Source organism: Mustela lutreola, chromosome 5 (genome assembly GCF_030435805.1).
Source record: "Mustela lutreola isolate mMusLut2 chromosome 5, mMusLut2.pri, whole genome shotgun sequence".
In the NCBI taxonomy this organism is placed as follows: domain Eukaryota; kingdom Metazoa; phylum Chordata; class Mammalia; order Carnivora; family Mustelidae; genus Mustela; species Mustela lutreola.
The window spans coordinates 31,248,614-31,264,328 of NC_081294.1; the positions used below are offsets into that span (position 1 = coordinate 31,248,614).

General features: G+C 42.4%; 1 protein-coding gene and 1 long non-coding RNA gene across 2 annotated transcripts in view; one reads left to right on the forward strand and one right to left on the reverse strand.

The window, feature by feature from the left end:
• Positions 1 to 4,575, reverse strand: part of C9 (complement C9) — a 49,741-nt gene extending 45,166 nt beyond the window's left edge. The window contains exon 1 of the mRNA XM_059173862.1: positions 4,455 to 4,575. Within this exon, the coding sequence (XP_059029845.1) occupies positions 4,455 to 4,531 (77 nt within the window). The 5' untranslated portion in view covers positions 4,532 to 4,575. The remainder of the gene's footprint in view (positions 1 to 4,454) is intronic.
• LOC131831689 (uncharacterized) overlaps positions 2,603 to 15,715 on the forward strand; it is a 54,609-nt gene continuing 41,496 nt past the window's right edge. The window contains exon 1 of the long non-coding RNA XR_009353761.1: positions 2,603 to 2,778. This is a non-coding gene — a long non-coding RNA (uncharacterized LOC131831689). The remainder of the gene's footprint in view (positions 2,779 to 15,715) is intronic.

Here is a 15,715-nt window from a genome sequence, read left to right on the forward strand (position 1 = left end):
TCCTGCTTTGTAGGCTGTGGTGAGGAGTTTGGATCTGATTCTGAGCTTGATGGGAATTCTTAGAGGAGTATGAGAACAGGAGTAACATCCAGAGTTATGTTTTCAAAAGACTTAAAAATGTCTCTGGTTGTTAGATGGAAAATTAACTAGTGGGATGTGGGCGAGGCTGGATACAGTCCAAAAATGATAGTGATTTGGGCTAGAATAGTCACAGTGGAGACAGCAGGCAGTGGGCAGATTTGGGACACATTTTAAAGATAATACGAACAGACGTGCTGTTAGATTGCCTGTGGGAAGGATTCAAATAGGGGAGTCAAGAGTGATTCCCAGGTTGCTACCCGAGTAAGCCAGTGAGTGGTATAGTTTGGGTGAGGTTGGTAGAGAAATCAGTGGGTATGTTTTGGACATGTTAAGTTTGAGATGCCTCTTAGATTTTCAAGAGCTGCTGACTTAAGTAATTAAACATTATGTTCAAGGAAGCGAGTGCACCATAGATATAAATTTGAGATTTGTCAAAATGCAAGTGCTATGTCCCTCCATAAAGCTGGATGTGAGTGTGTACGGATGGAGTAAGGCTGAGGATGAGCCAACATTTAGTGGAAGTTGTTACAACATGTCTGTAGATTAATGGGAATGATTCGGTACAAAGGGAGCTATTGATGATGCAAGAGAGAGGGGGCAGAGTTACAGGTGCAAAGTCCTTGCAGAAGCTGGAACAGATGAAGCCAGTGGATGAGTGGAACGGTGAAATGGTGATGGTGGAATGGTGGAAGTCACAGGAGCACATCTTCTCTAGCATCATGGGCTTCACTTGGAGACCTTGGCTGTTTCAGTCACTGTGTATTTGTTTATATTCCTTAGTTGACTGTAAGCCAGTGAGGGGAGAGACTCTTATAATGTGTTCAGTATTACACTGCAATTCCTGATGCAATGTCTGGCCTGTGTTGCAAACTCAATAAATATTTGCTGTATTACCGAGATGAATAAACAAATGACCCTCCTTGTCCAATAGTAGTTGATGAATAAATATCTGTTAACTTGTATTGAATATGAATATTAAAAACACAGGTGTATACAGCCAAAGAAGGAGGGAAAACTGACATTTTGGATATCTTCAATTTAAACACACAACGGGAAATTAATCAGTTGTGAGGAGAATTAGGAAGTTCCTTCTAAATTGATATGACACTGTTTCCAGAATATACTGTAAAGGAAAAAGCAAAGTACAAGACAGTATGTGAAAGAAAGCAGAAGGATAAGATTACATATGACTGTATGCTTTAATCTGCACTAAAACATTCTGGAAGGATGCGCAGAAGACTAATGAAGGTGGCTGCCTAGGAGAATGGGTTAGGGCAGGAGAGGGTAAGATTCGAAGTACTTTACACGTAAGAACATAAATCTCATGAAAAGTTATGGATAGGGAAATCAAGACTTCTCAAGGTACACTTTGTTATATTTTTTGATCCTTGAGCCCTGTAAATATGTTGTTTATTTACAAATTAAAAAGAAAATATAATGATAGCTGTGCCCATGGAGCCCTCAAAGTAGGACGGTCACTGTGCTGAAAACATGGCGTGAATTATCAGGAATTTCCCATAATAAGTCACAGTTTTATTTCCACTTTGAGGTGAGGAACAGATTTAGAGAAATTAAGGACTTTGCCTCAGGTTACAAAGCTAATAAATGATGGACTCTGGAATCAAACTCAGGGCACCTGCTTCTAGGACCTGTGTTAAGAGCTATGATTCTCCTAGCACACTGGTTTTTTTTTTTTTTTTTTAAAGATTTTATTTATTTATTTGACAGAGAGAAATCACAAGTAGATGGAGAGGCAGGCAGAGAGAGAGAGGGAAGCAGGCTCTCCACTGAGCAGAGAGCCTGATGCGGGACTCGATACCAGGACTCCGAGATCATGACCTGAGCCGAAGGCAGCGGCCCAACCCACTGAGCCACCCAGGCGTCCCCCTAGCACACTGGTTTTAACATTCTATTCTACTTTGAGAAACCTGAGAGATACTGTCCTGATAATGATCTATTCTCACAGTCACTATTACGTTCACAAACAAAGGATTATTGATTGATTCCTAATAATTCACCGGTAGCAAGAGTTCACTGTCACTTGGCTTCAGGTGAAACGTGTGCAGCCGGATGATAACCCCTGAAGGCTGGCTGTAACTCGATTTCTTCCTTTCCTCTAAACTAGAAGGCATATCCAAGTAATAGCAAGTTATTATTTTAAAGAATGTTTTGCATATACTAAGTTTTGTGCCAGGCACAATTGCTTTAAGTACTATATATATATATATATATATATATATATATATAATAATAATTTAACTGTCACGAGACCCTTATTAGATAGGTGCTATTATTGTCACTGTTAAGGGGTGAATTGTGTCCCCCCACCCCATTCCCCCAACCAGGAAGTTAAGTTTCCAACCCCTCTACCTCAGAATGTAACCTTACTTGGAAAGAAGGTCTTTACAGAGGAAATTAAGTTAAAGTGAATTTATTATGGTGAGCCCGAATCCAGTATGATTGGTGTCCTTCTACAAAGAGAAAATTTAGAACCTGACAAACAGCCATAGAAGAAGGACGATTGACTATAGCCCTGTGGTGCCAGAGGCAGGCACTAAAATGAGGTAACTACAAGCCACAGATGCCAAAGATGGCCAGCTACCAGCCGAAGCAGAGAGGGATCATACCTAGCGTCTCAGAGGGAGCACCGCCCTGTGGACACCTTGATTTCAGACTTCCAGCCTCCAGAATCCTGAGGTAATAGATTTCTGTTGTTTGAAGCTGCCTGATTTCTGGTACTAGGAAAAGAATACAGTTGCCACCCTACAGATGAGGGAACCAAGGTACAGAAAGTTTGAGTGACGTGCTCAAACGTACATGGTTTCTTCGTTGGTAATGACACCTGCAACTGAGTTTGGGAAGCCTCACTCCAGAGGAGTGCTCCATCCTGATCAACTCTGTATTTTAAAAAAATCATTTGCAAACTCCAGTGCTCTGGTCGACCTACGTTTCTCACTTCCTGACGGATCTGAACACTGTCAAGGGGCAGAGCACAGAGTGTTGGAGCAGGGTAACCCTCATAAACTCCTAAGGGCCTTGGAAGTGAGGCGCTCGAAGCCAAATCTGGCTCAGCAGTGCATCTGCTCCGAGCTGGGGGGGCCGGCCAGGGGGCCTTTGTGGTCCTCCCTGAAACAGCTGAGTGCAGCCAGGACCCAGGGACGCAAACTTCAAAGTGGTTGCAGGCTTTCCTGCAGACTCTCCTTTTTGATCAGCGGGAGTCTCAATCCAGGAATGCGGGTTGTTTAAATTATTTTTTTTAACTTAAGAAAGGGTCAGGGTAAGTACCAGAAGGCTAAAGCAACTTTTAGTAACTGCCTTCCCAAATCCCTTTTGTCCCCGATGTCAGGTAAGTGAAAATGTTTTCCGAATGGAACACGGCTTTTCAGCTCACACTACATACCGGTAGGGCCCAGGAGGCGTGGCGGCCCCCGAGGTAGCCAAGAGGCTGGTGAGGATGTGCTTGCCATGGCCATCAGTTTCCAAAACAGAATTTGGTTAAGCTAAGAGTCAGATGACCAAAGTGGAAATGGCTGCAGGTTGCAGTGATGTCAGGGCAGAGGGTTAGTGTTTGGGCAGATATTGTCCCCCAACAATACTGTCAAAACCGGAAATAGTTCAATACTGTCCCCGAGTTTCATCATTCTGTATTGGATGGCGGACATGTTCTCCAGCAATTCCGGGTGCAGCAGTGGTGTTCAGTAAGCAGATACTATCTTATGATTTATTTCCTGGCTCAGCTTGGCATAAGTTTCTTGTTCCCAATTAGGATCAGAACAAAAGGAGAGAAAGTCAGTCTTTGCTGGAAGCATGGCTGGTGGGTCCGCAGGATGGTGATTCATCCTGAAGGATAGAACTACAATCCGAAGCCTGAGATCAAAATGTGTGCCTCTGGACACAACCTAGAATGTCAAAGAGGAGAAGCAAAATGCCTAACCCTCACCTGACACAGCGGCAGAAAGGTGAGGTAGTCCACCATAAAGGGTGGTAGACATTGAGGCAGAATAAGGGAGAGATTAATTTTCTTTCTTTTAAAGTTTTCAGATGTGAAATACTGATAAACTCAGGTTTATCCATCATACCCTGGTGAAAACCAGCTTTGTTTTATCATGACTATTGAAAGACTATCGCGGCCTTAACATTTGAATGGCTGTTTAAAAGAAATTGCTGGAAACGGCTTCAGCTCTCCATAGAAAACTCTCAGAAACGTACCCCTGTACTTTTCCTCACCCCTTTTCAAAGGTTAAACTCTGGGACTATCTATCTCAAAGTGGGTTGAAAAAAATTTGTTTTAACCTCCTTTCCTGCTAAGAAGTAGACCTTAAAATATCAAAGCCGGAAGTGAAATTCCAGAGACAAATGGAAAAGCAACTCACCTAGGAGTGGGCTCGGCGGTCAGCAAACTTATTTCTAAAATGCATAGTGCAAAGGCAAACCTCTGGCTGGCAAACATCTGCTCTGACTAGGCGGCCCCGCGTGGAATGGCCAGATGGATTCCGCAAGGCATTTATCTGCAAAGGGCGGGACAACTGGGGGGCAATTACTGCTTGTTTTCCGTTGGGGTTTCTGTCCAACGGGGTTTCCTGGGAACCAGAGTCCAATCAAAGGGGAGTCGTGTCGTAATTCTTCACCTACTGTTTTCTCATATTGACAAGCATATTCGAGCACCCAGCCCCGTGAGTGCTGAATTGACTAAGATTAACAGGAGCATTAAAAACAAAACAAAACAACAACAACAAACAACAAAAGAAAAAAGAAAACAAAACAAATCTCCAGTGTTTCTCATCTGGGGAGATGCTGGGAGGAAGGATGAGAGAGTGAGCAATTTGGGGGAAAATGGGTCTGTGGGTTGATTCTCAGAGAGGCATTAAATTAATAAAAGAAATCAGTCAAAGAACTGCGGTGACTGGAGTATGAGGCAGGGACCGGTGCAGCCACCTGAGACCCAGCCCTGTGGGTCATTGCCACAGGCGTGCCAGAGAAGTGCAAGATGCGGTTAAGGTACAAAGCTGGCTTTTTCTTCATAGAGTCAGCGGGTCATTCTGAAGAATCTAGGGAAACTCTACTGCGTGTACATTATCCCACAGGAGGATATGACCTCCTTATCTCAGAAATGTACCTGTCAGAGAGATAGATTCTGAGATGGGGCAGTTTGCTCCAGCCCATGTTAAAGGACCCCCTCCCTTTCATATTTTCACTTTCTCAGGGACTGGTGGAAAGGGTAAGGTGTTTTCTAAGTGCTGGAGAATGTGGATGTCTCTGCTGCTCTTAAACACTGGTTAGAGAGTAGAATGACCTTGGACCCGTGCAAAGCCACTGATGCCCGCCCTCTCACCCCCCGCCCAATGCCTGATTCTACAATAACTGATCTGAGAGGGGACCCTGCATCTGTATCTTTTAAAAGCTTGCTGAGTCATTCCAATGTGTGGTCAGGGTCGGGATTTAGAATGACCAGCTTGAGAAGCAGTATTTCATCATGTTTTTGGGAAACAATGTTTGGAACACAGGACTTAAGGGGCCTCCATCAGTACTTACTAATTACAAAGAGGCAATTTGCACACATATGCAATCTGGTAAAGCAGAGGGTGGGGTTGGGGAATAGCAGACAGCTAGTTTTTCCAGCATTGCCTTACCTTTCCATGAATGGTCCTACTAGAGTCAAAGTTATTCTCCACAGGCTTTCTTGCCTCCCTTTCCTTTTCATGGGGTGAGTTTGAGGTCTCTAATGGGACTAATTTCATTGGTTCCTGACCCTGTTGTCTACCTGAAGACTGTGACTTGATAATTAGATGTAAATGGAGATTGAAAATCACCTCTGTACTCAGAGACTGAGCTAGCCGCCCCCACCCCCCAATCCCTGGTCTCCTGGGGTGGAAGAAGGGAAGAGGGGAATTTCTTACTGGTTGGTTGTTTGAATGCTGAATTGCTCTGTAGACGTTCTATTTATTTTATCCCCATGGTTCAGGCTAAATGTAATGTAGCCAAGGAATGGGAGCAGCAGAATATACCAAAACTATATTAATTATGTATTATATGTTAGTGATATGTAAAATAAAATACATCTTACATTTTTGTAGTGCTTTTAACTCTTCTTTGCCCTTAACATCTGTTATGTGTCTGACATGTTTTTATTTTGTTTTATTTTATTTTATTTTTTGACGTGTTTTAAATGAGGTTTATACTTCAGTTATATCTAGGGGAAGTGAAGCATGCTGAACCACAGAAGTGGAAAAATAACATTTTTATTTAATATGTAATGACTTTCAAAGAAAAGAAAGGACAAACATTTATCAAACTTTTCTAAGGGGTCAAGCTAATAGACATATATTATAACTAACATACACACACATATAAAAATGTAATTTTATCCTCAAAATAATCCATTTTACAGTTGAGGAAATGGAAGTGCACTGAGGTTACATAATTTGCCCAGCATCACCACCTGCAGTTGCTGAGAAATGGCGTTTGAACTTGGCGCGCCTGACTCCACGTCTCAGGCTCTTTCCACCACACATCAGTCCTGTAGGTGTTTTTAATTATGTCACCTTAACATAAGACGATAACATTTCTCACTAAACTCTCTCAACTCCCTAAAAGGTAGGCTTCTGGTTTAGCTTTACAGATGAGGTACAGAGGAATACAGCCAAGGCTATGCGGACAAAGTGGCCGAGGTGGGATTTGAACAAAGCTCTGATGCCAGAGTTTTCCACCCTGCTGAGGGCTCTCACAGTTTTCTCCACTCAGGAGGCTTCAAAAAATATATTTTTAAAAAATTTCCCTTTGGTTTCAGTTTGCTTGGGGACTTCGTGGCAGTAAATTATATTTATTGTCCAATAATAATACTTTTGCTCCTTTTTAAGGCAGAGTCACGCACATGTGTACTTTAGAATGTGCAACCGTCGGGCAGAACACTTAATTTTTACTGCAGAATTGTAAATGTGTTGGGCATAATTCCATCTGGATCTCTTAAAGTGATGGAAGCAGTTTTTGGGAAGTTTATTAGTAGACATTTCATGGACTCCCTCAGGACCCAAGTAGGAGCTGCCACCTCAACCCGTGTCTGTTTCTGACTGGATCCCGAAAGATCCACGGCTCTAACACTGCTACCCTGACCCTGTAGTACTTTCACTTAAAACACATGCGCTTGCTGGAGAGAATTAGAATTGTCAAATGTTAGGCCCTTGGTTTGGGGTGTGTCCTACTTGACGCTTTGTCCTCAACATCTCGGATGTGCCTACGGCCATGAGGCTTCAACAGATAGTGGGAGTTGTGATTTATAGATGAATAAATCAATATGGATGAGGAAAATGATGTCCAGGAAGGGGAGGTGACACTCCCAAGGTCATACAGTCGGGGTGGGACAGCATTGGATTCCAGCCCTCTCCACTGTTGGTTCGACGCCACTTTCATTACAGAACTTCCAAACAGCCTCTTTTCTAAAGGAAGAGAACAGTTTCTCTGTGGAGTGGCTCTGGGGCTCTGTGTCAAGTTCAATGGGAGTGCTGTCAGTCTGGCATCTCTTTACAGTAATAAGAATTCCTGAGGCTCAGATCTGTTTACAGTCACATGGAACTACTTAGAGCCCCCTTGATTGCATTACAGCACTTCATTTATGGAAAGACTCAATATGATCCCTTTTCCTTTTGAAGCTGACAAGATCTGGCTATGCCACCTTCTACCCTTCTGTTTACCAACACTGCTGACTGTCTACATTCACCCAAGACTTTTGACGCTGTCCTCTCTCTTTCTCCTCATAAATTGGTTGGTTGTTTAAATGCTGAATTGCTCTGTAGATGTTCTATTTATTTAAATCTAAATTTCTTTAAATCTAAATCCAGCCTTTCCTTTAGTGATCTCAGTGTTCTCTGAACCACCCCACCTCAGTCTTTCTTGATGCCAACAGTTCTATGAATATGTATCTTAATCCCATCAAGGCCACTGTCCTAAAGTCATTCTAACACCTGTAAAGGCTTCTTCATCTTCACAAATGTCAATATCCTACTTCCAGTTACCTCATCCTCATACTCTCAATATTCCTTTTCTTTGCTTTATTGAACAACCAGATCCTTGATTTCTCCATTTTTGGGTTTCTCTTATTGCTCTTGCCTTTGTTAACCACAATTTTTTGCAATCTGTATCAACTTTCTTCCCTTACTACGTGGTTATGCTCAACCTATTACAGTTTGTCCTTGGCCTTTACTCCTCCACGGAAGACCTCCTTATTGCTGAATTTGGTGGACACTTCTAGGCCCTGATCTTCGTCCCATAGGGGCATCTGACTTGACTGGCCATTCTTAGGCTTTAAAATTCTCTGTTCCCTTGATTTTTGTAATACAACATTTTCTGATACTTTTTTTTTTTTAAGGATTTTATTTATTTACTTGACAGAGAGAGAGATCACAAGTAGGCAGAGAGGCAGGCAAGAGAGGGGTGGGGGGGGGAGCAGGCTTCCTGCTGAGCACAAAGCCTGATTTGGGGCTTGATCCCAGGACCCTGAGATCATGACCTGAGCTGAAGGCAGAGGCTTAACCCACTGAGCCACCCGGGAGCCCCAACATTTTCTGATCTTCTGGTCTCTGTTGCCAGCTCCTCTCCCTTGTCCATTATACAATGCTGATATTCCTCTGGGGACTGTCCTCCATCCTCTCTCCTTCTCAGTCTGTCCCTTCTCTTCTTACCCACTCTAAAAATTAAGCCTACTCGTCGGAACCAGAAGTTTCACCATTGAGGTTCCTTTACCAGGATCTTCTGCGTTCTTGTTTTAGAAGTATAGATATCACGCAGTGATACTTTTTGAAAAGTGCAAACTTACGGTGTTACTTCCCAGCTTAACAATCCTCAAGTACTTTTAAGAAGTCTCAAGGCAGAGTTTGATTTGCCCATAGGGTAATTTGAACTTGCTGGTCTAAAATCATACACGTAATTCTTGCCCTATCCCTGTCAAAGAAGTTCTTCTTATATTCTTTATTTTCATGAATGAGTCACCAATAACCATCTTTCTGGTTTCTATATCTGGAAGTCATCTTCCTTTTTATTGTTTTAGTATTTCGACAGTGTGCATAATGGTGAGTGGGTTCATCATGGGTACTTCATAGTTATTCCATAGTTATTTCAGAGTTACTAGATGACTGGTTGATTTCACTTGGTTCAGGTATGTTTGGTTTCTGGAACTTGGAGCTTTGACAAAAAGAAACTAGTATTTGAGGACAAAACTAGTACAGTTTTATCAATTAACAACATGTAAACCCAACTCAATATAATAGGGGATGATGCTTTTAAAATCTTAAATTTTCTTTAATTTTCTCCTTTAAAATTGTTTTTTGACTCTGAGACCTCAAGGCTGAACTGTGAGGCTTATTGCCCAGGGAAGGAGATGGTGCAATAAAGCAGCGATTGGTCACCTGTGAATCTCAAAGTAGTGGGGATAGCATGACTTGTGGTGTAGATAATGCAAGAAGACTGCCTCTCTTGTTGGAGCAGAGCAGTTGTGAGAGGGTGAGAGGGAGAGGGAGGGAAGCAGGTCTGGAGATGAATGTTTGTAGTAGGCCACACTTTGGAATGGGGCCAGCATGGTAAGTAGGTTGAGGTCAGAGCAGATGTTTCTTTCCTTGCCATCTGGAACTCTGGGAGAGCAACTTCCAGACTTTCCCAGTATGGGGGAAGCCAAACCAGAACAAAAGTGGTTGTGGTGTGTGGTTGGGCAGAGGAAGAACTGAATTTGGCTTCATAGGTTTCTTTGGCTTTTGTGGGCCACAGAGGATACCAAGAAGTTCCCAAGCCCTGACGAGGGATAGAGAGGGTAGCTGGCAAACTCGCTGTCCATTGAGGGCAACGTGGCCCTAGGGTTGAGGCACAGAGATGTAAAGGCACTCACAGGCAGATGTCCACAGTCCAGTTGGTGAGGACCAAGGTAGGGGCCCAGGCTTTGTACAGAACGACTAGATTTTGTAGGTCCATCAGCTGCATGGAGAGAAACAAACTCCCCATGCTTTAGCCAAGAGTATTAGCCACAGATCCCACAAGATAGTGGCCAAGTAGATGAAGTATGTGCTATAGACTAGAAGATTCAGAGGAGAGTACAAGGACCTATCTGAGGATCCAAGCTCCTTCTCAATGTTCCTCTCCCCCCATCAAACTAACCATCATCATGGGGAAGAGCAGGAGAAGGGGAAGAATTGTGAACCACTGGACACAGAGCTGAGAGAGAAAATACCCTTAGAGGGAGTCATCATGACTGGATTGGGGTTGTAGGACCTCACTAAGTGTTGGCATTCACATCTAGTGGAGTAGAAACTGAGGAAGAGCACATTGGGAAAAGAGAGAAAGAAAGATGGGAAGAAGGAAAGAAAGAGAGAAAGAGAGGGAGAAAAGGAGACAGGAAGGGAGAAAAAGAGGAAAGAAGAGAGAGAGAGAGGGAGAGGGAGGAAGGGAGGAAGGAAGGAAGAAAGAAAAAAAAAAAACACACAACATAGATATATTTTCTCTCTCCACCCCAGTGTAGTGTAAGCAAATTTTTGACCCGATTTAAGGAAAAAAAAATTTATTTTCTTCTCTAGGCATGTTTTGCTAATCCTTCTTCTCTAGGGAAGGGCCAGTTAGTAATTACAGATGATTTAACTCAGGAACTTAATCCCATTTCTGGTCTGGCATCATCAACTCCCTCATTTTTTCCTCTTGGAAAAAAGCACTGATCTGTGCTTTTCCCTGCCATGGGGCTGTGTGTGTATGGTGGATGGGCTGCAAGGCACCTCACTGCTCTGTGTTGTTCACTTGTTCAGTTTCCAGTCTCTACATTGCAAGGGTTTGTGTTTGTCAAATAAGAAGAATGAGGAAAGTCATCACCACTAATGAGAAGGAGAGAATAAAAAGTATTGTGTAAAATAAACTACGTTGTGAATACATAATTTTGATTCAGTTCATTAAAAACATGATGCCATGGGGTATCCGATTTTATGAAACATAGACACGAAAGAATTACTGTTATAAAATTGGGCTCCTCATTGACCAGGGAACATCCAACTAGCCTTCCATGAGCAGAAGCAGGATGGTTTAATATTTATAATGCAGAAGATATGGGGAGAACATTACTCACAACCTATCTTTCATTGTGAGTGGCCTGTAGCTTATGTTAAATGGGCTGATGGGAAATACCTGAATTAGAATACGTTATATGAGGTTAGATTGATGTGTTGCATTTATAATAACTAGATAATTCAAACTTTTAAGTGATACCTAATTCATTCTGAAAATGTGCCCTAAAAAGCCCAAAGGGGGATCAACCTGCCGAATTAAACATAAGCGTAAGCGTATCATGATGGGCATATTGATTACAGGAAGCAGAAGAGGAGACCAGTACTATGAAGAGAAGAAAATCTTGGTGAATGGAAGATAGGCCAGCATAACGGCACTGGGGCCAGGTTTTGGAGGCAGTGGAGTGCTGGAGTGATGAATTTGAGGTTAACTGCAAGGACACTGGACACTTCAGTCCTTGCTTTGTGACTTTGGGAATTCCTCAGTGTCCTCTTCTACCAAATGGTGGTGGTAGTAGCAGCCTGCTTCATAGAACTGACATGGAAATTAAGTCGTTTGTTGTAACACACTCAGAATAGTGTCTGCGGATGGTAAATGCTGGGTACATGTTTGCTATTATTATTTAGTGACTTCTGTGGACCATCCCTGAATCTAGTCTGGCTTTCCAGATTTGGCAGTCATGCTTGCAGTGAAGGGAAATGAAGAATGGTGAAGCACGTCAGCAAGAGCTCGGGGAATTCTACAGTCCTCTCTCCTCTCTCCTTCCAACTGAGATGGTGCATCATTTTGATGTCAAAGTACGTTATGCCCGCATTCAAGCTTCCTGGATGGGGGCTTTTAGTTAACCCACGCCTTTCTAACTTTTATAGTCTCTGGTAACCCTCATGATATTAATACACAGAAACCAGTCTTCTGCATTCTGGAGCTTATACTTTCTAATGAAGGTACCTTGATAATGGCTTTGCTGACTATGCTTTCCGTGTGTGGGCTTCTCTTCTGCCCTGAGCATGTTATGTCGTCAAAGATTGCTATGATCTGCACTTGGAGGCAGGCCAATTTGGGTTAAACTATCACCCAGACATGTGGGGGACATATTGGCTAATCCATCACCCATTTCCAAGGCTCTCTTGCCAAGGCAGGCTTCAAGGACATGCGAACTGTGTAATCGGACAGGGCTCAAGCACTTGGAAAGGTCCCATGGTAGGTTTCATGCTCTATTAGTGCCATCTTGAAATTTTTAATATTGTGTTTGGACTTTTGTTATGAAAGCAAGTTTGATTGGAAAATGGAGCATAACATGAGCAGAGGAAATGTATGCTGTGTCCCTTACTCCATACTGCCACATTTGCAGAATGCTTATGTTGTCCCATGAACAGGGAATTCAGGTGGACCCATGATGTGTAGGAGTTCAATGAAGGAAAGCAAAAGTGAATATAAGATTGGCGTATTGTGCCTAACACCGTGTACCTATACCCATAAACCTAGTCCTGAGAGATCATCTCTCCATTTGAACCAGAACTGACTTCCAATACAAGAAGAAACACAAATGAACAAAAAACACTATCAGATATTTCTTAATAGTAGTGTTACTTCCCTGCATCAGCCATCTACTTATGCTGAAAATAATCATATAAAAGGAAAGAAAAAGGTAGGGTCTACCCTATTTCTTCTTTACTCATTGGTAACTAAAGGTAACACGTACTGACTGGTAGAATGTTCATGTATCAAGAAGTGAACTGAAAACAATTGAGTTAGTTTTAGGCCATGTTTCTACTGTTCTTGCAGGAATCAAATACATATCATGTTAAATATATATGCACGGATGAGTTATGAAATACAAATTGTATAATTTCAGAGAATGCACTTGCCAGCTAAAGATTATCAATAAAATTCACATGAAAGCTTTAACATTCCATTTCTTTTTTACTTAGAACAACATTAAATAGCAAATAAAATATATCATAATAAGAAAAAGGTTACAAAAGAAAGGATATGTCATGCATCAATGTATTTAATGGCACGTTTTCTCCTGGCTTATGAACAATGGATCTTCTATGTTTATGTTGCTCTCGGTCCCAGAAATTATTTAGCCCGCCACATGTCATCCTTAACTACGTTCACTATAGAGGCTGACAAAGCTTAAAGCTTGATTTCCCATTCTCTTCCCTTCCTCCCATTCTGCCCTCCTTGAAGACTGATGTCATATTTGGAGCTGTACAGCCATCTCGTGACCATTAGGCAATAAACACAAGAACAGAGTGTCAAAAGGCTACAAAATTTAGGGTGAAAAGCTAAAATAGAGACCATGTCCTTGAAGGCCTTGTTGAGCCGCTCAGCCAATACCAGCGACCGTCTATCTGGACTTTTTATGTGAGAAAATAACCCACTAGTAATTTTAACCATTGTGAGCCTTTCCTTTGATGTAGTCCATTCATTAGCAATGGGTACGTGGGCTATGACGTGCCAGCCTATTCTCAGAGGTTGACAACTCCTCCTGCTTCTAGCTCTCTCATTTCCATCATCAAGTCTCTAGGCCAGTCTCTCAGGCTAGTGAGGGAGCTAAGGAGGCAAACATCGTATCAGCTTCCCATTCCCCTCCCCTCCCCTCTCCATTAGCTCCTACGCTCCAACACTCCTCTTAGCTGCCCCTGAACAGAAGGCTCTGTGATGATCAATCAGTGTTGGTAAGTTATCTGGTAGAAGTACCCTCAGACACACCCCCAGAACCCTCCATAGCTCAGCCTCAGCCCAGTCAGGTCATCATGTAACTTTTACAATGGTAATAATTTCACATTCTTAAAATTCAGGTAAAATAATAATGATTGAAGTTAACCAAGTGAAAAGAGAGATTTGACAGAAAACTCTGGAAATAACATCAGAAGAAAACGTAGTCATGGAGACTTTCGGAGTCAGGTGTTTTTCCTTCTTTTATAACCACCTCAACTTTGGTCAAGGTGGAAACCCAGTGTCTTTGCCACTCAGTAGCCCACACTGTCATCTCCTTGGAGACTGGCACTTGTATGATTTCAGCACACAATAGAGATTTAGTAATTAAGCACATAATTCCAGAAAAGCAAGGACAAACAAGGGGCTCAGGCCCTCATTAGGTGAGATGACACATGGCTGGTCCTTGGCCATCAGCCTGGCTATAATTAGGACATGTTAACAAGGCTGCTGCTGTCACACTGTGTGTGTCTATGTTTGGTATATCAATTTAGAACTGAGTCTTAGTTATTTTTAATAGAAGAAAGTTAGTAAAAACAACATTTCCCGGCAAGAATGAGATATGTTACTATTTAGCAATTTCCTCCAATGGTAATAGCTTAAATATTTACCAGGGACTTTTAGAGAGTGCCTGACTTTTACTAGATTTTCTATCGAACTTATTCCGGGAAAAGGGGTCAGAGTCCACACTCATGTTTTTTCAGGGTCAACCAACTTCTGAGTTAGCTACATCCTCTGTCCCCCCACCCCCACCCCGACCCCCTTGCTTTCAGCACAGGAAAGACACAGAATGTGTTTTGCTTTCTCTAGACACCAGGGTTAACATTTTGATGGAGCAGTCTGAAATCAGACTGAAAAGATATCCCTACCACAAGGCAGTTTTATAATAAAATACTACAGAAATCACTCAAGGGTTGGAAGGGATTTTAAAGCATGAATGCCATTCTTAGATGAGAGGGAACAGTGACAGCTCCCACCCCATGGGATTATGATATCAATAGAATGAAACTATGTTGTATAAATGGTAAAGCACTTCCTAGATGCAAGATTACCTTGATAAAATCAATACCTTCTCCCTTTGTATTGCCTTTAGGTGAAGAATTTAGGGGCCTGGTGCTGTTCAAGTTTAGCTTTTAGCTTAGAGCTATCTGATGCCTAAAAGAAACCTGCCTCCAGGTATAATAGGTTAGCATAAAAGCTGAACTTCTGACATACAGGTCTGATCAGGACTGTTACTAAATAGACTTGTAAAGAAGATCTGCTTCTTTGCAAAGACACTTCAGAGAGCACCTCTCCCTGCTTGGCCAACAGTAGTTCCTACGGTACTGAAATGAATGTCCTCCCCTCGTTCATATGAGCAAGGGTTAACCTCTGGCAAGATCTTATAGATTAAGCCACATGGAAACAGCGCAAAGGCTCAGTGGGTCAGACACACTGCAGAGCATTTGGATAAGCCAGATAATTTGTGCAACATGTTCTTATCAGCAGCCTTCCCCAGCACATCTGTGGCTTACTGGAAGCTGCTTTTGTGTGGAACCTGTTTTTCTGTATTCTACTCATTGTTGATAGAAAAGAGACCGAATGTTTCACTTAAGAGGAAAGGTAAGGCAGTAATAACGAACGACCTATAATCATAAATCAAGGACACCCACCTGCTCCCAAGTTTGTCCTAAGACTTAGAAAACTTTAAGATCAAGACTTTTGTACTGAAGCAATCCTGCCTCAGGGACATCTTCCTGGAGATCTAGGTCTTTTTGAAAAAAAAAATGGGAGCCTTGAGCTTTTATCCTAGGGGAGAATAATTAAAAGTGTCCTTGTGGTAAAGATGTCTGATCGTGGGCCTGCCCGCCTCATGCAGAAGTTCTCCCGAGAGTGGCCTATA